Here is a 26,120-nt window from a genome sequence, read left to right as displayed (position 1 = left end):
ACCTGGAAAATATTAATAATATCTGTTATTGTGGCCAGTACTGAAAATTATTCAGTCAGGTTGATGTGAGGGAAATTGGAGTGGGCTCTGCTTTCAACAAATACAAAAACCAGAGGAAGAGAGGGGTGTGAAAAAGCCAGACTTCTTCTTAACACAGTGCTAAACTATGGTTTTGTGCATGGGTGGCCAATATGGTACTTTTCAGAGGTTGTTGGACTATAGCACCCACCCATCTCAGCCAACATGGCCAATTGCCAGAAACTATGTGGGAGTCGTCTCCTTAATGGATCGCTGCCTTTTCGTGTCTTAATGAAGGTGAAAAAGGAGAGCGCAAAATATGGTCAGAAGCTCAGCATCAAAAAAACTAAGATCACGACCACTGGTCCCATCACCTCCTGGCAAATAGAAGGGGAAGAAATGGAGGCAGTGAGAGATTTTACTTTCTTGGCTGAGTTGCAGATGGCGACAGCAGTCACAAAATTAAAATACGTCTGCTTCGTGGGAGAAAAGCAATGATAAACCTAGACAGCATCTTAAAAAGCAAAGACATCACCTTGCCAACAAAGGTCCGTATAGGTAAAGCTATGGTTTTCCCTGTAGTGATGTATGGAAGTGAGAGCTGGACCATAAAGGCTGATCGCAGAAGAATGGATGCTTTTGAATTATGATGCTGGAGAAGACTCTTGAGAGTCCCATAGACTGCAAGAAGATCAAACCTATCCATTCTTAAGGAAATCAGCCCAAAGTGCTCACCGGAAGGACAGATCCTGAAGCTGAGGCTCCAATACTTTGGCCACCTCATGAGAAGAGAAGACTCCCTGGAAAAGACCCTGATGTTGGGAAAGATGGAGGGCACAAGGAGAAGGGGACGACAGAGGACGAGATGGTTGGACAGTGTTCTCGAAGCTACTAACATGAGTTTGACCAAACTGTGGGAGGCAGTGGAAGACAGGAGTGCCTGGCGTGCTCTGGTCCATGGGGTCACGAAGAGTCGGACATGACTAAACAACTAAACAACAATGTGGGAGTTGAAGTCTCACAACTTCTGAAGGACATCGCATTGGCTGGCCTGGGTTTAGCACTACATCAAAGATGAGAAACAGACTCAGACCATTGGACCATCTAGCCCAGAACTTTCTGCTCTGACTGGACAAGCTACCATGGCTGGTTTATTTATTTATCAAATTTCTTTCTCAACCCTCCTCTCAGCCTTGCTCTTGGATACATGTCTTTCCAAGCTGGTATGTGATTAGAGGAAGAGCTGTGATGGCACATCAGGCTCGCATACAGAAGGTCCCAGTTTAATCCCCAGCATCTCCAGTTAGGCCTGGGAATGTCCTCTGCCTGAAACCTTGAGGAGCCAAAGCCAACCAGCATGGAACAATGGTCCGATTCAGTATAAGGCAACTTCCTATGTTCCAATGTAGAAATGTCGCAGGTGGAGCCTAAGACCTCATGAGCTCCATCATGATGCTAAGGCTCCTTAGTCATAAACTCTGCGTCCTGCTAAACTGTGCATTTACCCTGACACACCTGGAATCCCCACCTCTTCTCTCTCTCTGCCTCTTTTCCCGTAAAGCTTGAATCACAATAGGTTTGCGGAGGAAGTCTCTCACATCAGTCAAAAGAAGGCCACAAACCCCACGTGTTCTGAAAAGCTCCTTCACAGAGCAATAAGCTCACCACTGCATAATTGTGCTGTCTTGTCCCACCGGATTTCTTCCTGACGCTACTGCACAAGCGCATAATTGCACAATAACTGAAGAGGCTTACAAAGACAGCAACCTTGGACAATTGGTAGGACTGACATTTTATGTGTTCTATATCCATTTCCAGGCTGTTACAGAGACATACCTGTCGACTGCAATTGCCACTAAAGTGAAGACAGAAGCCGAGACAGATATTCCCTGGACCATTCCGTTCATTTTGCAGGCAATATTCCCAAAGGGCCATCCTGGAGTTTGAAAAGAAAATGGTTTTCAGATATTGAAACTGATTTCATAGCATATCAAAAGGAAAGGACACATTGGGGCTAAACTGGGTGCTTGCCAGGTATGTTTAAACATACACAGTATGAAGTGGAGCGTGAGAGGGTCTTTTAGTTCCCACTAAAATCAATGGGCGGTATTCAACAAAACTTTATTATGAACCACAGAAATTAATGAACCCAACTTGTGGATTATTGCATTAGTTCTCCTAGTTGAAGTCCTAGTGCTTCTATCCTGGATTCTAACATTCTTTTTACACTGCAAGACCTGATGGATTACAAAAGCATGGCTTTTTGATTAATATACTATCATGCTGCATTAGGTTTTAAATAGTGGGAAAGAACTCTATGCTGGAATACTACTGGAATTTTTTTTTTCATCATGTGAAATTACACTGCAGAACTCACATGATTTTCCAGGCTAATGGGGCTGCAAATGGGTTTTTTCATGGAAATAAATAATACAAAAATGAATGCTAGATTTCCACTAGTTTTCCAGAGGTGCCTTTTATGCTGTGTGAAAGAGCACATAAAAATGGAAATTACCAGGTAAGGAAATGCCAGGAAAATGAAATAAAGTGCTGTCTAAATGCAGGATCTGTGTCAGATCCATTACTTTCAATGGATCTACTATGCATTAAGTCATGACTAGTTTGTGGGACTGTTTTCAAGAGTCTGTTTTAAGTATGACTTAGTTCAGGGATGGGGAATCTGTGGCCCTCCAGATGTTGTTGGACTCCAATTCCCAACAGCCCTAGCTGGCATGGCCAGTGGTCAGTGATGATGGGAATGGGAATCCAGCAAAACCTGGAGGGCAACACAATCCTCACCCTGACCTAGGTTTGGAATGCTGGTCGTGGTCTGCTATGAGTATGACGTTGTTCATGGTGGGAAAGTTATGGACCTCCAGATGTTGCTGGACTCCAACTCCCATCATTCCCGGCCAGAATGGCTAATGGTCAGGGATGGATCTGAGTATGATGTTGTCCATGGATGGGAATCTATGGTCCTACAGATATTGCTGGAGTCCCAACCCCCATCAGCCCTAGCCAGCATATCTGTGGTGGTTCCTCTCCCATGACTTCATTGGACTCAAGCTAGAGACAAGATTTACCTGATATGATGTTGTCCACTAAGGTAGTGGGCATGCAAAATATCCCCACTAGCAGGTCACTGACAGCAAGGTTCAGGATGAAGAGGTTGGTGACAGTGCGCATATGTTTGCTTCTCAGCACGATAAAACACACCACTCCATTGCCAATCATGCACAGGAGGAAGATGAGAAGGTAGGAGATGATGAAGACTGCAGCCACGAGCGGCTGATGGAGGTAGAAACCCACATAGGAAATGTTGGTCTCCATGTTGCAGCTGCTTATATGTCCACTGCAATTTCTCACGGGAGGTCCACTGACAGATGGACTGGAGTCCAGGTTCTTGCCCATGTTAAAAGTGCGCTTAACTGCAGAAAAATGAAAAATGGCGTCAGTGAGGAAAGGGAATGCATCTTGGAACTCTAAAATGTGTCTTGTACCTAGTATGATAAGATAGTATAACCTATAAAATATCAGAACACTAGAAGATAAGATGAACCCTGCTGGGTCAAGCCAATAGCCCATCTAGTCCAGATTTCTGTTCTCACAGCGGCCAACAAGATGTCTATGGGAAACTCATGGAGGTTCTTGGAGGTGCAGCATAGCCTCCATTTTGGCCAATAGCCATTGATAGTGGTAGCCTCTTTGAATCTGCCTAATCCTCTTTTTTAAAAATTGGTTTTTATTGAAGATTTACTTGTGTTACAAAACAAACAAACAAGAAAAAGTACATATAGTATAACATGGGAAACATACTCCAATACACTGTCTGATCTTCGAGATTTGGGGTTCAATATTAAGGACTATCAAAAAGACCGGCAGAGAGGAATTAAGAGAGAATTAAGAGCCTCGGATGTGAGATCTCCAGGCTAATAGTATATTGAGACTGATGGACACTTGCTGGGGACTGAAACCGGGAAAGGGGAGGGTGGAGTCTGGGAATCCAAAGGGTATATAATTATAATTTGTTCTGTTTTTATTTTGTTTTGTTATTTGTATGATAATTGGGGAAGCTGTGGAAGGGAATTTTGGTCGATTTTAGGAAAAATGTTTAAGAATGAGTATTGATGTATAAGTATTGGTGTTTAAGTTTGGATATGCTAAAATTGGTCTTTAAAATGATCTAAATTAAATGAAAATAAGGTCAGCAAAATTAAATTGAGGAAATGGATGAAAGAGGAAAAGTAAAATAATAACATGTTAAAATAAATTATTAAGTTAAAGTTGAGAAATAAGTAATAAGGATTTGCTGAGCTAATAATTTGAATTGGAATACAAGAAGGGGAGGTGTGAGGAGGTCTGAGAAACAAGTTAAAAGAAAATAAGCAATTGAAATTTTATGTGTTTTAATTGTTTTTAAGTTTTGCATTTTTGTATTTTTGTATTTTTGTCATTTTTTGTTTATTTTTGTTTTGTTATTGAAAATGCTAATAAATATTCATTAAAAAAAAATACACTGGCTGATCCACCACCAACTACTGTACAGCCATACCTTGGGTTAAATATGCTTCAGCTTGAGCATTTTCAGGTTACGCTCCGCAGCAACCTGGAAGTAATGGAACGTGTTACTTCTGGGTTTCGCCGCTCCCAGAGGGGAAGACACTCAAAATGATGTCTCGTGTATGCGCGGAAGCGGCAAAACGCGACCTGCAGACACACAGTTGCGTGTTACGTTCTACTCAGGATGCGAGCGGGGCTCCAGATCCCGTTTGCATCCAGAGGTACCACTGTACAAGCCTTCTTTGACAACCCAGCAACATCAGGCCATTGACTAACTTTGAAAAACTCCTCCTAACAACAGAGGAACAGAGCAAAGGAGTGGTATCTACATTATACAAAATACTGCTTCAAGACAGTACAACCCCCCCCCCCCAAACCATGATTAAAGATCAATGGGAGCATGACATAGGATACAAAATAAATTCTGTCCAATGGTCAAAAATGTGTTTCAAACTACCATTTAAATCTATCTCAGCCAAAAGAAGAGAATTCTCTCTGTAACTTATCTATAAAGGTAAAGGGTAAAGGGACCCCTGACCATCGGGTCCAGTCATGACCGACTCTGGGGTTGCGGCACTCATCTCGCTTTTTTGGCTGAGGGAGCCGGCAGACAGCTTCCAGGTCATGTGGCCAGCATGACTAAGCCACTTCTGGCGAACCAGAGCAGCGCACAGAAACGCCATTTACCTTCCTGCCAGAGCGGTATCTATTTATCTACTTGCACTTTGACGTGTTTTCGAACTGCTAGGCTGGCAGGAGCAGGGACCGAGCAACGGGAGCTCACCCCGTTGTGGGGATTCAAACTGCCAACCTTCTGATCAGCAAGTCCTAGGCTCTGTGGTTCAACCCACAATGTCCCTTTCTATATATCTATATCTATAGATATCTACTTATCTATAGATGGTACCTAACACCATAGAAGCTGGCACTGATACATCCAGCAACCTCAGCTAAATGCTGAAGAGGCAGCACCTCCATAGGTACATACCTCCAAATGTGGTGGGTATGCCCCAAAGTTCATTCCTGTTGGGTATCAGTGTTGCAAGAAATCTCCAGAATAACAAAACAGGTAATAGAAGCAATTGCAGAACTAGCCCTATTAAATATGCTCCAGGACAACAACACACATGCACATGACAAGACCTATCAGGAGCAAACATAGACCACTGGTACCAAAATGTATGGAAAACCTGTTGATATTTTCACCCCTCCCATTGCAAGAATCTCCTGATCTGATGTTTTGAGAAAGGAGGGGGTGGAAACTGCTCTTCTACTCTTCCACTCCTGCCTGACTCTGTGTGTGGAGAGAGTCTTATCTATGCAGTGACTAGATGGCTGAGTGGGAGCTGTAACACTCATGCAAGCCAGTAGTTCTTTAGTTTGTAGTAGCAATTAGAAATAAAAGGAGTTATGCTTCACAGCTAGCTTCCACATTATTTATACTCTGCATGAGTCTGGTGCTCACAATGCACAGTTGTGAGTCCAGTGCACTGGACCTGTTTTCCAGGATTGGAAGGTCTCCGAAAGTGTTCCAGTCACCTAGCCCAGTCAGGGCAGAACCAGTTATTGAGCCCAGTCGCTGCACATCAGTTGAAAGGCGTACTGACAAAACCACCCTACTAGAAAAGTTAATCAACAAACTTAAACTAGCACGGAGACAAGCAAAGAAGGACTCCTTCACCCTGGTATGGCTCTCCTTTATCATATATATAGCACAACAAGACAATGATCTATCCCCCCAAAAGTATATGAATCAATATGGCTAACATGACCCAACAATTCCCTCCACCCACCTGTCACACATACAAACAAACCCCACTGCAATCGACTGAATGCCTAATCCTTTTTTAAAGCCATCTGAGGCAGTGGCCATCAGCTAATCATCATTGAAGTGTCTAGTTAATTAAGAATTAAACAGATGCAAAGGCTTGTCTGCACAATCAGTGTAATATCAGGCAGACATCCATGATGACTTTGCCCAATATGCTGTATTTTGTCAGAAGAGTTTGGATTTGATATCCCACTTTATCACTACCCGAAGGAGTCTCAAAGCAGCTAACATTCTCCTTTCCCTTCCTCCCCCACAACAAATACTCTGTGAGGTGAGTGGGGCTGAGAGACTTCAAAGAAGTGTGAGCCCAAGGTCACCCAGCAGCTGCATGTGGAGGAGCGGAGACGCGAACCCGGTTCCTCAGATTACAAGTCTATCGCTCTTAACCACTACATCACACTGGCTCTCAGTTCAAAAATCATGGATATGTTTGTGTGTATGTGGGGAGCCGTTAGTGTGATTAGTATAGTGATTCAATGCTATGCTTACAGTGATTAATGAACCCATTCAGCATCTTGAAACAGTCTAAAAATGGAAAACTGCCAGCTGAAACCTTGCTGTACAAATTATGCAAAGGTTGAGGCTAGATAATTTGTGTGACTTTGCCCATCTGCCAATTCTCTCCATAATAATCCCTAATACCACTTGCCTGCCTGCCTGCCCGCCTGCCCGCCTGCCCGCCTGCCCGCCCGCCCGCCCTGGCAAAAAGTATATTTTTTGTCTCATGGGGGTGTTTCCATTCTCATGTGAATGGGCTCACATACAGAGAACAGGGATGAGCATTCTAGCAATGGAACACCTGAACAGACATCTTGGACAAGGTTCTCTGACCAGATCCAGGTGCTGTTGGAGGAAACTGATTTTCTAGATCCATTTCAATCAGGGTTTAGGCCCAGTTTTGTCACAGAAACTGTTTTGGGCGCCTTGTAGGAACACTTCTGTCAGGAGAAGAATTAACTGTCCTTGTTAGTTCTCCTCAACCTCTCAGCAACTTTTGATATGGACTATGGTATCCTTCTAGAGTGGCTGCCCAAGTTAGGGGAGGGTGGCACTGCTTTGAAGTGGTTCTGGCCCAAATTAGGTGGTTGTTTCTGTTAGGATATTTCCGTTCCACCTTAAAAAGGGGACAGGCTGTTGTGAGTCACAGCCTACGTATTTCCTGCTCACAGGAAGTTTCTGTTTTTGTATATAGCTGTTGTATCTCTGTGCCTCGACACACAGGCAGGCAGTCATGTTTTTTTCTTTGTTCTGACCAATGCTGAATAAAAGTTGTAAATATGCTCTCCTGAGTTCATCTTTCGTTGTGCGAACTCTGCTGAAAGAGCGTGCACGAGTCTGGAATGTGGACAGCTGTTTCTGAGGCTTGTGTCGCTAATTGACTGATACTGCGTTTCTACGGGAGATTGATGGATCGTCCGGAGACGACGTGCAGGCGTGATGGCCTTTGTCTCCCTGGCAGTATCCCAACAGTTTCCAGAGGTGGATGCTTGGGAAGTTCTCTTTGGCCCCCTCAGGGTTTGATTTTATATCCACATGAAACTGCTGAGCAGAGTCATCCAGAGTTTTGGAATGTGTTGTCAGCAATATGCTGATGACACACAACACTACTTCTCCTTTACATCTGCAGGTGAGGCAGTGGATGTGCTGGACTGATGTTTTGCCTCAGCAATGGACTGGAAGAGAGCCAACGAACTGCAGATCAATACAGATAAGACTGAGGCACTGTTAGTGGGTGGTTCCCTAGATCAGATGGCTAAGAGATTGCCTGCTCTTAATGGGGTTGTTGTTGTTGTTTAGTCGTTTAGTCGTGTCCGACTCTTCGTGACCCCATGGACCAGAGCACGCCAGGCACTCCTGTCTTCCACTGCCTATGGCACTTTGGTCAAACTCATGTTAGTAGCTTCGAGAACACTGTCCAACCATCTCATCCTCTGTCGTCCCCTTCTCCTTGTGCCCTCCATCTTTCCCAACATCAGGGTCTTTTCCAGGGAGTCTTCTCTTCTCATGAGGTGGCCAAAGTATTGGAGCCTCAGCTTCAGGATCTGTCCTTCCAGTGAGCACTCAGGGCTGATTTCCTTCAGAATGGAGAGGTTTGATCTTCTTGCAGTCCATGGGACTCTCAAGAGTCTCCTCCAGCACCATAATTCAAAAGCATCAATTCTTCGGTGATCAGCCTTCTTTATATTCCCCATAAAGGAGCAAGTATTTGGGGGCGCTCCTGGATCCTTGAGTTTCTGGTGGCCTCAGTGGCACCCAGTCAGCTTTGACTAGTGGCCCAAGTTTGTTCCTACCTGAACAGGGACTTTTGTTGTCTATGCTCTGGTAACCTCTCGGTTAGATTACAACATGTTATTTGTAGGGCTGCCTCTGCAGACGGTTTGGTTTCTCACTGGGGCAAAACGGTTTGAGCATATTACACTGATCTTGGCCTGACTTGCCAGTTTCTGAGCCCAATTCAAAGTGCTGTTTTTAACTTATAAATCCCTAAATGGCTCAGGACTGTAATACCTCAAGAACTGCTTCTCCTCATATGAACAAACCCAGATCCTGCAATCCATCTTCAGAGGCCCTTCTTCGTGTTCCTCCTCCACAAGAGGTCCAGAGGGTGGCAACATGAGACTGTGCCTTTTCTGCAGTGGCTTCATATTTGTCGAATGCTCTCCCCAGGGAGGCTCATCTGGTGCTTTCATTATGCACCTTTAGATGCCAGAAGAAAATGTTCGTCTTCAAATAGGCCTTTGGCTGATTGACATCTGATGCCCTTTTAAATGTGCTGTGGGAGGCAAGCATTGTTTCCTTGTGTTTATTATGGTTTTTGTGTTTTTATCTCATATTTTTATGCTGTGAAGCACCCTGAGATCTTCGGATGAAGTGTGGTATACAAATTTAATAAAGAAAGGTTATCATAATAAACATTTTAATGAGCGATTTAAAAAAAACAAGCAAGCAAAGGAACAAACTGAGGCAATGAATGGAACTTAAGTTTGGAAATATGAAAAATGGAGAGAACTGAAGTCGATCGATTTGTCCGTCCCTAGTTGCTAAATGCTTTGTTCCAAAGCGCAGTTATTGTGCTGTTTGTGTTTTCTACCCTGAAAGAGAGAATCAGAAAGATAAATATGCATTCTTGCTTTCGTCAGCAGAGGTCAAAAAGGGAGTTGAAAAGAAAAGAGGGAGAAATATTAAAAGCATAGTATTGGGATAATCTGAAGAGGATGTCTTGGTGTGCATCTGTGCTGATTGATTATATGGTGTCAAAAGCACATAGCGGAACCATTTTGTAACCTAAGTAGAGGTTAGAAAGGAAAAGGAAAGAAAGAAGCACAATTCTTTTCAGAGCCAAATTGCTGTGTTTTTTTCCTGAGAATGCCATTTCCTCACTATGTGGCAAGATTTAAAAAACAGTAAAGCAGAGAGAGCACCTGGACCATAAAACTATGTAGCATTATTAAAATAGATTAATAGTTCAGGAGAACATCAGGAACCCAGGTTCTTCAAAGTGCTGCTAGATCAGTACAGGCAGCGACCGTTTTAGGCGCATCTGATACATGTGAGTTTGTGTGCACATGCATTGCTCTGAACCCAGAAATGACCCCAAAACATCACAAAAAAAGGGGTGGAGCAAGGGCAGAATGTGGTGTTTGCAGGTGTTATCAATGGGTTTTTTTCAGTTATACATGATTTCGCTTAAATGTATGGTGCCTTGGAACGTAACCCCCATACAAATTGGGAGTTTCCTGCACAGAAATGAATATTGCTAAATTGCTAAATGTTACTGGACAGCAACTCTCACCATCCCTAACCATTGACCATGCTTGCTGGGGTTAATAGGATAGATAGATAGATAGATAGATAGATAGATAGATAGATAGATAGATAATAGATATAGATAGACATTGGCTGAAAACAAGACTCATAACTGGCAGGGTTGCAGAGCGGAAAAGCACATGTTGCGAAGGAGATGGAAAATGGAACCATGCCATAAATATCTATAACCTTGTTGATGTGGATAAAAATGCATATTGTAATGTGCATTTTTGATGAGGACGTCTGTTGAATTTCATCATTCACTGCCAAGGGCAGAGGAGAAGAGGGAAAAGGAAAGTTGCAACACTGCTTTGTGTGGATGCAAATCAACACAGTTCCACACCAACAACGTGCAAGGGCTCAGGGGTTGGCTCATTTGAATTGAGGTAATTTGAATCACATTAAATAAAGACCCATTTCGCTAAGCGAATGTAAATCAGGTTTCCTGTTTTGCAGGCCATTTATATCCTGAAGAAGTGTTCCTGCATATCAAACGGTGTTTACAATCATGAAAGTATAGCGGGTTGCAACTAAACAGTACCTCTTTCTTGTACTTAATGACTGGGAATGTAATATAAACCATGAAGCTCTCGTGTCTTTTTCCTTGTGGAACTACATAGCCTCCACATTTGTTTCAATGGATGAAAATAAGGGTCCGTACTCCTACAGTCAGTGATCTCCCATTTTTGGCTGGGATTTCTAGGCTAAGCCAGCAATTGTGATTCACAAGGTTGAGCAACCACAAGGCAAGGCATTGTAGGTGTCTTGTGTCCAGATTGCTATTATTATTATTATTATTATTATTATTATTATTATTATTTAGATTTTTTAGATTTATATACCGCCCCTGTGGTATACAAGGAAGCTATCTTAGATGGGCTTTGCATTTTATAACATTAAGAACCATAGTGTGAGAATTCATCAGTTGCCACTAGCCTTTTCAGAGAACAGGAAATATCAGAAGATATCATTTAAAACCTACTCTCACAAGAAAATCCCTTGGGACCAGCTCTAATTTGGTATTCAGCAGCTCCATGCTGACTTTGAAAACCGTTCCCATGACACACATGAAAACATTTTGCTCAAAGGGGATGTAAATACAGCACTCTGTGAAGACAATGCTGTGAACTAGATATTGAAGACATTAAGAAGCTCAAGAACCCAGCTGGCCACCCTTATGAGAAAGGCTGGTGAGGTTTTGACAGCTTCCAGGTTCTGATGACTACTTGCTGTCCCACCTCTGAGCACCCAAACAACTCCCAAGCTCAGAATTATGGAAGGGGGTGAGGATCATGGTGCAACTAACAACACAATTCCCCACCTCACCTCTGCAACTCCAACATAGCAAGGGAGGCTCATCACTCATCACACTTGCCAAAACAGGTTGGCAGAATCACCATGGCGATTGCAGCAACCAGAACTTTTGAAGCCTTCTTGTAGCAAGGAGAGCCACTTGAGCCCTCTGCCCCACAAGTAGACACACTTCTGACAGTTCTTCCTGCTGTGTTTTTACTTATCAAAGGTGCGTCAGATAGTTACTGGGAAGAACAGTGTTTCCTCATGATAGAAAAAGTTAATATCCAGGGCACTCATAACTATTCATAACCAACAGTTGGCACACACTAAAGGCCTCAGGTAATTAGACGTTCCAGCTGGTGCAGATTGTGACAGATGGGGCAGATAGCCAATAACCCATGCCAACATTGTTGAAACATCTGCACTGACTGCTCACCTGCTCTTGAGCCAGATTTAAGATTTTTGCATTCATTTACAAAGCCCCAAGCAATTTGTTTGTAGTGCCAGGGCTACCACTGCATTCATGGTCCTACCACTCATGGCCACGTAGGAAGGTGGGAGGCAGAATATCACTACTCCAGTCTGGAGCTGGTGCAGCAATTTGGCTTGAGGCTGTTGCATGACAGCAGTGAAACCAGCCTAGGGTCCGATTAACCCTGGACCAGCTCAGCTCCTCCCACCGATAGAAAGCCCAATTTAGGAGCCTTCTGGTGGATAGCAACAGTACAGATTCTGCTGATAGCATCCTGCTCACCTGCACAGTAGCTGGCAAAAGGCCACCTTCACCCTCAGCTGAACAGAGGGATGCTTCTGCCTGATCCAATACACTCCCAGCCCAATGTACACAGAGTGTGGATTGTTCTTTACCAACTTCATAGGGTTGTTGTGAGGATAAGATAGGGAAAAGAACTAAGTTATGGTTACCAGATGTCCCCGTTTTCCAAGGACAGTCCCCGGATTTACAAATCTGTCCCCGGACAAAATCCGTCCCCGGAATGTCCCCAGATTTCATTTAATGTCCCTGGATTTATATTTTAAGTGTTGTAGATTTATTAGCGAGGGACGTGGGTGGCGCTGTGGGTAAAACCTCAGCGCCTAGGACTTGCCGATCATATGGTCGGCGGTTCAAATCCCCGTGGCGGGGTGCGCTCCCGTCGTTCGGTCCCAGCGCCTGCCAACCTAGCAGTTCGAAAGCACCCCCAGGTGCAAGTAGATAAATAGGGACCGCTTACCAGCAGGAAGGTAAACAGCGTTCCGTGTGCTGTGCTGGCTCGCCAGATGCAGCTTGTCACGCTGGCTATGTGACCCGGAAGTGTCTGCGGACAGCGCTGGCTACCGGCCTCTAGAGTGAGATGAGCGCACAACCCTAGAGTCTGTCAAGACTGGCCCGAACGGGCAGGGGTACCTTTACCTTTACCTAGATTTATTAGTAGGGAATGAATGTTGCGTGATTGGTTCAATGACACAAGACACATCATACGGGGGCTTCCGGCAAGGCAAAATGGCGGGCGCCATGGCAGCGAGCAGCTCCTGAAGCCAGACAGAGCCAACTGGGCTACCAGGCTGGCTTTGGGCTGCTGAAATTGCCACCACCACCACAGGGGAACAGGGGACGCCTGGTGCGTCAACTGGGGAAACCACTGACACCCACCCCCCACCCTGCGACCCAAATCGAGCTGGGAGCGAGAGTGCCTGGCCATCCAGCCGACTGCCCAGCAGCACTCCAGGGCCAGGAAAAACCCCAGAGCCAATGCAGGGAGAAGGAGGAGAGGAGAGGGAGAAGGAAGAGAGAGAAAGAGGAAGGAGAAAAAAGAGGGGTGCCCCGACCTTACCGCGCCACTGCCGCTGAGGAGGAGAGGTAGGAGAGCACTGGGAGGGCAAGGACACGTGGCCGAATCCAGGCTTGACCCGAGCCTTCTCCACGGCAGCTAGCACTCCAAGAGAGCGATGCCGGGGCCCAGAGGAAGGCTGTGCGACAGAGGAGACCACAATGGTTGGCCATTGTGAAAATGCAATGCTGGACTAGTTCTTCTGATGTTTAAAGATTTCTTATTTTTGTCTTCAGAAGATGGGACAGTAGAGTGCAAGTGCCAACCAGTGACCAAGCCCTGTGAGCATTACTCTGAGAGCGTTACCTATCAGACCACAGTGAGGGTCTGCAAGCAGGGCAAAGCTGGTTTACATGCCAAGCTCTTTTGCATCTCATTAGACTCTGTGCGGAAGCTGCTGGAGCATGAGGTCAGTAGCAAGCAAAAGAGAAAAGGTGCTGTATTGTGCAAAACAACTACCACCACATCAAAGAACCATGTGCTTGGCAAGTGCTTGATTCGGACTAAACACTTGAAGATGCTGCATGTTAAGCAGAAGAAGAGCTTGCTGGATCAGGCCCATCTAGTCTGACATCCTGTTCTCACAGTGGCCACCCAGATGCCTTTGGGAAAAGTTTCGGCATAATCCTGAAGCCATCCACAAAGCCAGGGGTAACAGCTTCCCCTAAAGTCATGCCCCTTTGCAACCTGGGCTGAAGCATTTCGTAGATTGCTGGAGTGCTTGCATACTAAGGCAGATGAAGTAACCATGCTATCATGACTATTAGTGCCTTTGAATCTAGGAGCCTTCCAGCCACGATAACTGGCTATAATAATACAGTTTTAAAGCACTGCTATAAGAAATATTTCATTTGCCACTCTAAAAGAAACACAGCGTATGAGAGGAGAGGTTAAATCTTCCCTCAGATTGTTTCTGCTGCTTTTTTCCATGAGGAAATTGCATATGTGAGTGGAAGGGGGTGTTTTTAAATTAATAAAGAATAACTAGGAAAACAAAACAAAAAAAATTCCTTCCAGTAGCACCTTAAAGACCAACTAAGTCAGTTCTTGGTATGAGCTTTCGTGTGCATGCACACTTCTTCAGATACACACTGAAGAATGCACATATCTGAAGAAGTGTGCATGCACACGAAAGCTCATACCAAGAACTGACTTAGTTGGTCTTTAAGGTGCTACTGGAAGGAATTTTTTTTGTTTTGACTATGGCAGACCAACACGGCTACCTATCTGTAATAGGAAAACAAAATATGTGATTCACCCCCTATTATTCCTGCACACCAAAGACTTTCACATTTGTACGCAGCAGTTTACATGTATTAACATGCACGAAGGCTGCCTTTGTGCAATTTGTTTCATTTGCTGGTACGTCATGTTGTTGAGCAGCTTGGCTCAAAGAGCATAAGATTGGTCAATACAGGTGCTATAATGAGGCAAGGTGAGGCTTGCGGTCAATCCCAGGGAGTGCTTCCTTCCTGCCACCAACACTGGCTGTCCAACTGTCCAGCTCTCAGCCAGCCCTTCTCCTAGTCTCCCTTCTCTTTCATGAGGAATACTGCATGAGGCTGCAACAAGAGCAGAGGCTAGAAAGGCTGTTGAAACTTAGCAAAGTAACTTTAAAATTTTTGCTATGTTTTAAACAAGCTCTCTAGCTACTACAGCAGCAGCAGTGCAGGCACTGTCTCAGCCATGTCACCCAGAATGCCTTGCTCTAAGGAAGGATCCCCTGAATCGTCCCTCAGAGTGAGGCAGATGTGAGTGGCAGAAACTGCTAACGGTGCCACCAAGGGAAGTCACAGCTCTGCTCTATTCTGCCCTGGTCAGACCACACCTGGAATACTGTGTTCAGTTCTGGGCACCACGATTTAAGGATATTGACAAGTTGGAATGTGTGCAGAGGGGGGTGACCAAGATGATCAAGGGTCTGGAAACCAAGCCTTATGAGGAACGGTTGAAGGAGCTGAGTATGTTTGGCCTGGGAAAGAGGAGACTAAGAGGAGATATGATAGCCATCTTCAAATATCTCCAAGACTCGATCTGGCAACCTTGCCGGATCTAAAGCTTTATTATGAGGCCTCATGTCTGTGTTGGCTAAAAGAATGGATGACTCTGAAAATTACGGATATAATGGACACAGACGGATGGGACAACAGATATGGGTGGCATGCATACCTAGGCTACAATAACATGAAAGTACATGGGGGGGGGGTTAAATCATAATTCGAAAATCTCTATATACAGTTTGGGACAGATATAAAAACTTGCTGGAGCCAATCTCTACAATTCTCTTATTCTCTGATGGTTAAACCATTCTGGGATTTACAGCTCTGTGAGGAAAATAAGGACCTCCTAACAATTCTAGGCACCATTAATAAATTATATAATAAAAGAATATGAACACTGTTAACAAGTTCTACAATTCCCAGGATATTTTAAATATATAGTACAAATGCGTGTCACAGATATTTCTATGAGAAGTGTGAACTGAGTTGTTTTCTCATGGCAAAGGTCCTGTAGTCTATCGTTTCTTCCAATGACCTTACCAATTGCCTTAGTACAACTGCAGAGGGAAATGAATTTACAGAAAAAGGAAAGCAATAAGGCCAGGGTGTCAGAGGTTTCTGCAGAAGCCTGAAGTGGGGAAATGGGACATCAAATTTCCATCTTTAATGTCAGAAAGATTTGATAAATCCTGCAGTGCTTGGGATGCCCTCCCTATGGCCATGAGAATGCAGTCCAAAAAATCACAATATACTACTAAAATTTCATTTAAAATGTATTATCAATTGAATACAATTTTGCCGGTTGATAGCTCAGTTGGTTAGAGCATGGAGCTGATAACTCCAAGGTTGCGGGTTTGACATTCTTATGGGATAGCTGCATAGAATCACAGACGCATAGAACTGTAGAGTTAGAAGGGACCCCGAGGGTCATCTAGTCCAACCCCCCGCAATACAGAAATTTTAGCTGAAGCATCCATGACAGATGGCCATCCAACCTCCAAGGAAGGAGAACCCACCTTCTCCCTGCATTGCAGAAAGTTGGTCTACTTCCAGTATAAAATAACTGGCAGTGATCTACCCATGGACATTCAAGGGGGTAGCTTTTTTTAGGGGGGGAGTTCAAAGAAACAGAAAAACAATGTCCATTAGACACGAGGGAGGGACAGAGCGGGGGCAGCCGGGGGCAGAGTCTTTCAGCCCAATGTTTTTTTCATCCACCGATTGGGAGGGATCACGAAATCGACCGCAATCGACAGGGAGCATCCAGGGATCTACCTGTGAATCCTGATAGACCAGTTGAACATCCCTGGTCTAGATGATCCTCAGCGTCCCTAAGAACTCTACAGTTCTATGATTCTATTGCTTTATACCTGAAATATCATCTTGCCCCTTATATATCCAGTCAGCTGATGTGTTCTGCAGCTGAGGGCCTCCTAAACATGGCATCTTATCAGGAGGTCACTTCTGCACTGCATTAGATCTTTAACACTGTGGCACCAACCTACCCTTTCAAATTCTCTCCCCATGAATATTAGACAGGCACTGTCTCCGTTCTCTTCTTGTTGCCAACTGAAAAAGAAGAAGAAGAAGAAGAAGAAGAAGAAGAAGAAGAAGAAGAAGAAGAAGAAGAAGAAGAAGAAGAAGAAGAAAAGTAGTAGTAGTAGTAGTAGTAGTAGTAGTAGTAGTAGTAGTAGTTTGGATTTGATATCCCGCCTTTCACTCCCTTTAAGGAGTCTCAAAGCGGCTCACAATCTCCTTTCTCTTCCTCCCCCACAACAAACACTCTGTGAGGTGAGTGGGGCTGAGAGACTTCAAAGAAGTGTGACTTGCAGTTTTTTGCAGATAAAATCGCTCAGATTCGGGAAGAAGTAGACTCCACCGTGGGAGCAGGGCCAGGGCGGGAGAGTGCTAGAGTTCTGCCTAGTCAAGTTGAGTGGGATCAATTCCAATCTGTTACCTCCGAGGATGTGGACAGGCTGCTTGGACGAGTGAAACCAACCACCTGTCTCCTGGATCCTTGCCCATCCTGGCTTATAAAAGCTAGCCGGGAAGGACTGGGCGATGGGCTTCGTGGGGTGGTGAATGCTTCCCTCCATGAGGGAGCCTTCCCAGACCCACTGAAAGAGGCGGTTATTAAACCGCTTCTTAAAAAACCATCTTTAGATGCGGCCACGATGGCCAACTATCGCCCAGTCTCAAATCTTCCATTCTTGGGCAAGGTGATAGAGCGAGCGGTTCCCGAACAACTCCAGGCACGCCTGGAAGAAGCGGACCATTTGGATCCCTTCCAGTCAGGATTCAGGCCTCATCATGGGACTGAAACTGCCTTGGTCGCACTGGTTGATGATCTCCGGCGGGCTAGGGACAAAGGTGAGAGCTGTTTCCTAGTTCTGCTGGATCTCTCAGCGGCGTTTGATACCATCGACCATAACATCCTTCTGGACCGTCTTGAGGGGCTGGGAGCTGGGGGCACTGTCCTACAGTGGTTCCGCTCCTTCCTCCTGGGCCGTGTTCAGAAAGTGGGGGGGGGGGAATGAGTGTTCAGACCCCTGGGCTCTCACTCTCACTCAGGGTTCTGTTCTCTCCCCCATGCTTTTCAACATCTACATGCAGCCGCTGGGAGAGATCATCAGGAGGTTTGGGCTGGGTGTTCATCAGTATGCAGATGATACCCAGCTCTACCTCTCTTTTAAATCAGAACCAGTGAGGGCAGTGAAGGTCCTGTGTGAGTGCCTGGAGGCGGTTGGAGGTTGGATGGCGGCTAACAGATTGAGGTTGAATCCTGACAAGACAGAAGTACTGTTTCTGGGGGACAGGAGGCGGGCAGGTGTGGAGGATTCCCTGGTCCTGAATGGGGTAACTGTGCCCCTGAAGGACCAGGTGCGCAGCCTGGGAGTCATTTTGGACTCACAGCTGTCCATGGAGGCACAGGTCAAATCTGTGTCCAGGGCAGCTGTTTACCAGCTCCATCTGGTACGTAGGCTGAGACCCTATCTGCCTGCGGACTGTCTCGCCAGAGTGGTGCATGCTCTGGTTATCTCCCGCTTGGACTACTGCAATGCACTCTACGTGGGGCTACCTTTGAAGGTGACTCGGAAACTACAACTAATCCAGAATGCGGCAGCTAGACTGGTGACTGGGAGCGGCCGCCGAGACCATATAACACTGGTCTTGAAAGACCTACATTGGCTCCCAGTATGTTTCCGAGCACAATTCAAAGTGTTGGTGCTGACCTTTAAAGCCCTAAACGGCCTCGGTCCAGTATACCTGAAGGAGCGTCTCCACCCCCATCATTCTGCCCGGATGCTGAGGTCCAGCGCCGAGGGCCTTCTGGCGGTTCCCTCATTGCGAGAAGCAAAGCTACAGGGAACCAGGCAGAGGGCCTTCTCGGTAGTGGCGCCCACCCTGTGGAACGCCCTTCCAGCAGATGTCAAAGCAATAAACAACTACCTGACATTCAGAAGACATCTTAAGGCAGCCCTGTTCAGGGAAGTTTTTAACGTGTGACATTTTAGTGTATTTTTGGTTTTTATGGAAGCCGCCCAGAGTGGCTGGGGAGGCCCAGCCAGATGGGCGGGGTATAAATAATAAATTATTATTATTATTATTATTGTCCAAGGTCACCCAGCAGCTGCATGTGGAGGAGCGGGGAATCGAACCCAGCTCCCCAGATTACATGACTACCGCTGTTAACCACTACACCACACTGGCTCTTCAGGAGAAGACCCTCCTCTTGCAACAAACTTTTTAAGTAGAGATATTTTCCTAATATGCATCTATGTTCAAACTGTTTTGAGATGCTCTTGTTGTTTATTGCTTGTGGGTTTGCCAACTTGGGCTCCTTTAATAAACTTTTTTTTTTTAAGAGGAAGGGTGGGATATAAATTTAATAAAGAAATAAAATGTCATTAAGATGAAAACAGCTTGAAAGTATTCAACCTGCATCTCTAGTGCTGCATTGCTACACTTTTATCATTTTACTAACAACATCCAAGTAAAACTGTACATGTAGAACTAATAGTTTGTAAACAAATGACAGCTTCAACAACCAGACTTTCTTTTTTTTTGGCTGCCAATTTCTTTTCAAGCTGGCTGGTTTTCCTCAGCAGCACAGAAATTAGAGGTATATGTGTGATGAATCCAAGGTGAGTCAAACCATCTGTCTTCCAAGCTCAAGAGCCAGGCATAAATTCACTAGATACTCAAATACATCAAAATTGTTGCTCCTTCCACGGGTCTCCAGTTTTCTTAATTAATCCACATTTTCTAGTCCTCTGGAAAGTCATTATTTGGTGTCATTCCCAGAATTTTGAAGGCTACAGTCTTCTTCTCCCAGGAGCCAAAGCAGCAACAAGGAGGAAATCACTTGTACAGGAACTGCAACAGCAGAGATCATTCAGTTTGTGCTGCTGCTTAGCAACCAAGCTGGTTGGCGTGATGTTTGGTGGGGTAGTGAGTGCATTGGCTCTGTAGCTCTGTGGTAGTTTTTCCTTGTCTTTCCTCTATTTGGCTGAATGTTTCTCTGATATGTACATGACCTGAAGTAAGAAAAACAAAATCTGTGTATTTCTCCTTTTTTGTTCTGTTTCCTCAGTTCCATTTCCTGTGTGCCTCACTGCCCTCTTCACACTCTGACTTGGAACCAGTAGTGTAGTGGCAAATTCAGAAGTGCAGAGTTCCTTCATGATAAGTCACAGCCACACTCTCACAACCTTCTAATACAATAATCTTATAATTATATAGTAGTAATAATAATTAGGTATAAGGTAAAGGTAAAGTGACCCCTGACCATTAGGTCCAGTCGTGACCGACTCTGAGGCTGTGGCACTCATCTCGCTTTATTGGCCGAGGGAGCCGGCATACAGATTCCGGGTCATGTGGCCAGCTTGACTAAGCTGCTTCTGGTGAAACCAGAGCAGTGCACGGAAACATCGTTTACTTTCCCGCTTTTGAACTGCTAGGTTGGCAGGAGCAGGGACTGAGCAACAGGAGCTCACCCCGTCGCAGGGATTCGAACTGCCGACCTTCTGATTGGCAAGTCCTAGGCTCTGTGGTTTAACCCACAGCGCCACTCACGTCCAATAATTAGGTATACCTTGCAGCAATCAATGCACATCTCCCTGTGTTCCTTTTTTATCCATATCCACTGTTTTCTGTGCATTTACACAGGTAGATGATTCGGAGTGCTCCAATATCTTATTTTGGAGTGACTTACAGTATGCTGTGTTTTCCTCAGAGTCCCATTGAATATAACAGTACCTTAGCACCATTCTCTTGAAACAGAATCAGCTTGTTTTTACATTGTTCCCAGATGGTCAGCTTTTGAGCGTACAGAACAGCTCTCCCTCGGCATTCTTCCTGGACACCTTTTCCAGAATGACCCCAGGAGTCACTATAGGCCTATATCACTGTTGAATGTGGATTATAAAATTTTTGCAGACATTCTGGCAAAAAGATTTAAAAGAGTGCTAGTAGGGGAGATTCATAAGGACCAAACAGGCTTTCTCCCAGGGAGATATATGTCAAGTAATGTGAGAAATATTTTAGACATTCTGGAACTGTTGGAAATGGACATTAACAAAAAGGCAGTTTTGATCTTTGTGGATGCGGAGAAAGCCTTTGACAATATCAATTGGAATTTTATGATGAAGAATCTCCAGGGAATGGGGGTAGGCCAAAGATTTCAAAATGGTATAGGTGCGATATATGCAGAACAAAAAGCAAAATTAATCGTGAATGGTATGGTGATGGATGATATATCAATAGAAAAGGGTACACGACAGGGATGCCCTATGTCTCCCCTCCTGTTTATATCTGTCCTGGAGGTTTTGTTAAACATGATTAGAATGGACCCGCTGGTTAAAGGTATTCAGGTCGGAGCGAAACATTATAAATTAAGGGCATTTGCAGACGACTTAGTTCTAACATTACAACAGCCAGAGGAGAGTACGAAAAGAGTGTTGGACCTAATTGAGATATTTGGTCAAGTGGCAGGATTCAAATTGAACAGACAAAAAACAAAAGTGTTGGGGAAAAATTTGACATCGGAAGAAAAAGATAGATTTCAAAATGTAACGGGTTTGGAAATTGTTAAAAAAGTTAAATATCTGGGGGTAAACTTAACATCAAAAAATGCTAATTTATTTAAGGACAATTATGAGAAATGTTGGACAGAAATCAAAAGGGATCTAGATATATGGTCTAGACTGAAACTTTCCTTGTTAGGCCGTATAGCTGTTATCAAAATGAATGTATTGCCGAGAGTGTTATTTTTGTTTCAGACTTTACAAATTTTGGACAAGATGGAGTGTTTCAAGAGGTGGCAAAAAGATATATCTAAATTTGTCTGGCAGGGCAAAAAGCCCAGAATTAAGTTTAAGATCTTAACAGACGCAAAAGATAGAGGGGGGTTTGCCCTGCCGGACTTGAGGCTCTACTATGAGGCAGCAGCTTTCTGCTGGTTAAAACAATGGCTACTTCTTGAGGACACAGACATCTTAGATTTAGAAGGTTATGATAATAACCTCGGCTGGCATGCGTATCTGTGGTATGACAAGGTGAAAGTGCATAAGAGTTTTAAAAACCATATGGTACGGAAGGCATTGTATAATGTCTGGATCAGGTACAAAGATTTAATGGAAAATAAAACCCCCAGATGGTTATCACCAATGGAAGCAAAAGCAGTTAAAAAACTTAACATGGACTCAAATTGGTTAAAATATGATGAAATGTTAGAAAAGGATGGAGAAAAGTTTAAATTAAAGAGCTATGAAAAATTAAAACATAGAGTTAGAGATTGGCTACATTACCACCAAATAAATGAAGTGTTTAAGCTGGACAGGAAAGTAGGATTCCAGAGTGAAAAGTCAAAGCTAGAAACGGAACTGTTAGAACCCAATACAAAAAACTTATCTAGAATGTATAACCTGCTGCTGAAATGGAATGTACAGGATGAAACGGTAAAATCAGCTATGATTAAATGGGCACAAGATGTTGGTCATGACATTATGTTTGCTGACTGGGAACAGTTATGGACCACCGGTTTGAAATTCACAGCATGTACTGCTTTGAAAGAAAATATTATGAAAATGATTTACAGGTGGTACATGACTCCAGTCAAGCTTGCTAAGATCTATCACTTGCCCAATAACAAATGTTGGAAATGTAAGGAAGCTGAAGGAACCTTCTATCACCTTTGGTGGACCTGCCCAAAAATTAAGGCCTACTGGGAAATGATCTATAATGAAATTAAGAAAGTCCTTAAATGGACGTTTTCAAAGAAACCAGAGGCTTTTCTTCTGGGCATGGTGGGCCAATTGGTACCGAAGAAGGATAAGACTTTCTTTATGTATGCAACCACGGCAGCAAGAATTCTTTTAGCAAAGTATTGGAAGATGCAAGAACTACCCACTCTGGAGGAATGGCAGACGAAGGTGATCGAATATATGGGATTGGCAGAGATGACCGGCAGAATCCGTGACCAGAGGAAGGAGGCGGTGGAGGAAGATTGGAGAAAATTTAAAGTATATCTTAAGAACTATTGTAAAATATCGGACGGTTAAGATGTCGAGAGGCTAGAAACAAAGAACTACAGCTGTAAATCGTAAATTAAAGGGGGAAACTTAATGAGAATATATAGAGAAATTGACTGAAGGGTTGCTGACACATTATAAAATAATGATGCAGAGAAGGGGAGGTATGGGGAAGTCATGTTTTATGTATCTGTTTGTGATTTGTTTGTTTTTCCTATACCCTTGTTCCCTGCTTTTTTTTTTTGTTTTGTAAAAACAATAAAAAATTATTATAAAAAAAAAATAAAAAATAAAAAACAGAATGACCCCAGGAGTCTATCCTCAGTGGTTGACTAATCTCCTTTCACTCTGATTGGGTCAAACAGTGAGAAGACTTATTCTCAGTGGCTTAAAATCTCCCCTTTCATGCTGATTGCGCATATCTAGGATGCTGAAGACCCTACTAGGACCCTGCCACAAAAACAGTAACAATTCCTCAACTCCTCATGAGCCCTACCCCCCTGTTTTGTCTCCTGCGAAGACAGAGGTCCTTTGGCTGGGTCGGGATGATATGGGGTTGGGGGGGCAACTCGCATCCCTTGCAGGGGCACAATTAGTGCCAGCACCTTCCATCAAGAGTTTCGGTGTAATCTTCGACGCCTCCCTTTCTATGGAGGTGCAGGTTACAGCTACAACAAAGGCGGGATTTTTTTCATCTCCGCCAAGCTAAGCAGTTGGTCCCTTATCTCTCTTGCCCTGACCTCACCACTGTGATCCATGTGACAGTCACCTCCAGGCTTGATTATTGTAACTCACTCAACATGGGGCTGCCCTTGAAACTGACCCAGAAAGGTACAGAATGCCGCAGCGAGACTCCTCATGGGGTCCTCGCTGCGGGAGCACATTCATCTGTTGCTATACCAGCTGCACTGGCTCCCAGTGGAGTACAGGATCAGGTTTAAGGTGCTGGTTTTAACCTTGAAAGCTCTATACGGCCTAGGACCCTTGTACCTACGGGACCGCCTCTCCTGCTATGCCCCATGGAGGACCTTAAGGTCTGCAGATAATAACACCTTGAAGATCCCAGGCCCCAGGGAGATTAGACTGGCCGTGACCAGAGCCAGGGCCTTTTCGGCCATGGCCCCGTCCTGGTGGAACGCTCTCTCACAAGAGACCAGGGCCCTGCAGGATTTGACATCTTTCCGCAGGGCCTGCAAGATGGAGCTGCTCCGCCAGACCTTTGGTCGGGGTTCAGTCTGATTCTTTTCTTTCTTTATAAGAACAAGCATTAAAGAGGCCTCCTAGCCTGCTCACAGATCCTTTATAAGACAGCTGGTCCTGGAGAATATGAACCTTTCTCAATTTTACCTGTAGACTGCCATCTGTCCAAATTATAATTTGCTCTGAACTAATTTTAAGATGTATTTTAATTAATTGATTGCCTGTTTTTATGTTCTTATGTTCTTTGTACACTATGTTAGTTTTACGATGTTAGCTGCCCTGAGTCCGGCTCTGGCTGGAGTGGGTGGGGTACAAATAAAAATTTATTATTATTATTATTATTATTATTATTATTATTATTATTATTATTATTATTTTGAACACCTGAATGAGAGGGCTGCCATCAACCTGTGCCCTGTATTTTCCCCTAGACAACTCAACCTAACCAAAGCTGCTGGTGGATTTCACCTGGGTTTTTGTTCTTCTATAACAGAAGCTTGTCTTATGTTTTTAGGGGTTGATAGAAAAGAGGCAGAGAAATGTTCAGAGAAAGAGACAGGCCGGCACGTAGGATGCTCTGAGATCCAAGCAGAGCCACCAATTTGTGTTTCATGGCAACAGCCACCCATCAGCAGATTCCATGCTGAGAACAGCGAAATTTGTAGCTTGTATATATTAGTGGCAAACTGCTTGTCCCCCCCCCCCCCCCAGTTTAGGATAAGCTTATTGAGCTGCTGTGAGCTACATACAGTACCAAGCCTGCAACCAGTCATTAGCCACACCGTCCAGAGCCTATTTTTACAAGAACTGAGCTAAAATGTTCACCGGCTTCTCTACAGGAGTTGAGCACATTTCAGGGATATGTTGCTCTCTTTTCAGGGTAGGGGTACAAGTAGGGGATAGACCCACAAACAGGATAGAAGCACAAGAACCCTCTTCCCTCCTGTGGTTTGAAGCAACTGGTGTTCAGAAGCATTTATTATTTCCCATTGTGAAGCATAGCCACACGCCTCACGAATTTGTCTAGCCTTCTTTTAAAACTACAGTGGTACCTCGGATTACATACGCTTCAGGTTACAGACGCTTCAGGTTACAGACTCCGCTAACCCAGAAATAATACCTCAGGTTAAGAATTTTGCTTCAGGATGAGAACAGAAATTGCACGGCGGCAGCACGAGGCCCCATTAGCTAAAGTGGTGCTTCAGGTTAAGAACAGTTTCAGGCTAAGAACGGATTTCCAGAACGAATTAAGTACTAAACCCGAGGTACCACTGTATCTGGCTTGGTAGCTATCACCAGCAATCTACAGATTATTTCTTTTTCGAGATTCTACAAATAAGATCCAAGACCCTCCTAATTTATAGAGCACAGATCATCATGAGCCTTGCTAAGCTACATGAGGAGTTAGCTGACTGAGTCTACCTTATCTTCTTCTTTGGCGATCACTCGTAGCCGAGTAACATTGTCTTCTATAAACGCGGTATTAGCAATGAGTCCATAAGTGACTGTGGAGGCCAATTCTGGATCCACACGTCCTTCCACAGTGGGGGCATTGGTTCCCGGGCGGGAGTTGATCACAGTGTGGATTTGCCAGGCGTGCCTTCCTCTTAGCACATTTCTCCCTTGCGTTCTGAGTTCGAGTGTTTTCAAAGTGCGTGACACCTTTGATAATGGCTGTTCTCCAACTGGAACGCTTGCAGGCCAGTGTTTCCCAGTTGCCAGTGTTTATACTACATTTTTTTAGATTTGCCTTGAGAGAGTCTTTAAACCTCTTTTGTTGACCACCAGCATTACGCTTTCCATTTTAAAGTTCGGAATAGAAGAAGAAGAAGAAGAGTTTGGATTTGATATCCTGCCTTTCACTCCCCTTCAGGAGTCTCAAAGCGGCTAACAACCTCCTTTTCGTTCCTCCCCCACAACAAACACTCTGTGAGGTGAGTGGGGCTGAGAGACTTCACGGAAGTGTGACTGGCCCAAGGTCACCCAGCAGCTGCATGTGGAGGAGCGGAGACGCGAACCTGGTTCCCCAGATTACGTGTCTACCGCT

General features: G+C 44.5%; 1 protein-coding gene across 2 annotated transcripts in view; it reads right to left on the bottom strand.

Annotated features, from left to right (window-relative positions):
* NPFFR2 (neuropeptide FF receptor 2) overlaps positions 1-26,120 on the bottom strand; it is a 50,626-nt gene that overhangs the window by 2,518 nt on the left and 21,988 nt on the right. The window contains exons 2-3 of one of the 2 annotated variants that reach the window (XM_083756712.1): positions 3,102-3,441; positions 1,855-1,954 (exon numbers count right to left, since the gene is read on the bottom strand). In XM_083756712.1, coding sequence (XP_083612838.1) covers positions 1,855-1,954; positions 3,102-3,429 — 428 coding nt within the window. In that variant the 5' untranslated portion in view covers positions 3,430-3,441. Of the gene's footprint in view, positions 1-1,854; positions 1,955-3,101; positions 3,447-26,120 lie in introns of both variants that reach the window. The other variant, XM_083756711.1, reaches the window with a different exon arrangement.

Source organism: Podarcis gaigeae (assembly GCF_964106915.1).
Source record: "Podarcis gaigeae genome assembly, chromosome: 9".
NCBI lineage: Eukaryota > Metazoa > Chordata > Lepidosauria > Squamata > Lacertidae > Podarcis > Podarcis gaigeae.
This window is presented reverse-complemented; position numbering and strand designations above follow the sequence as displayed.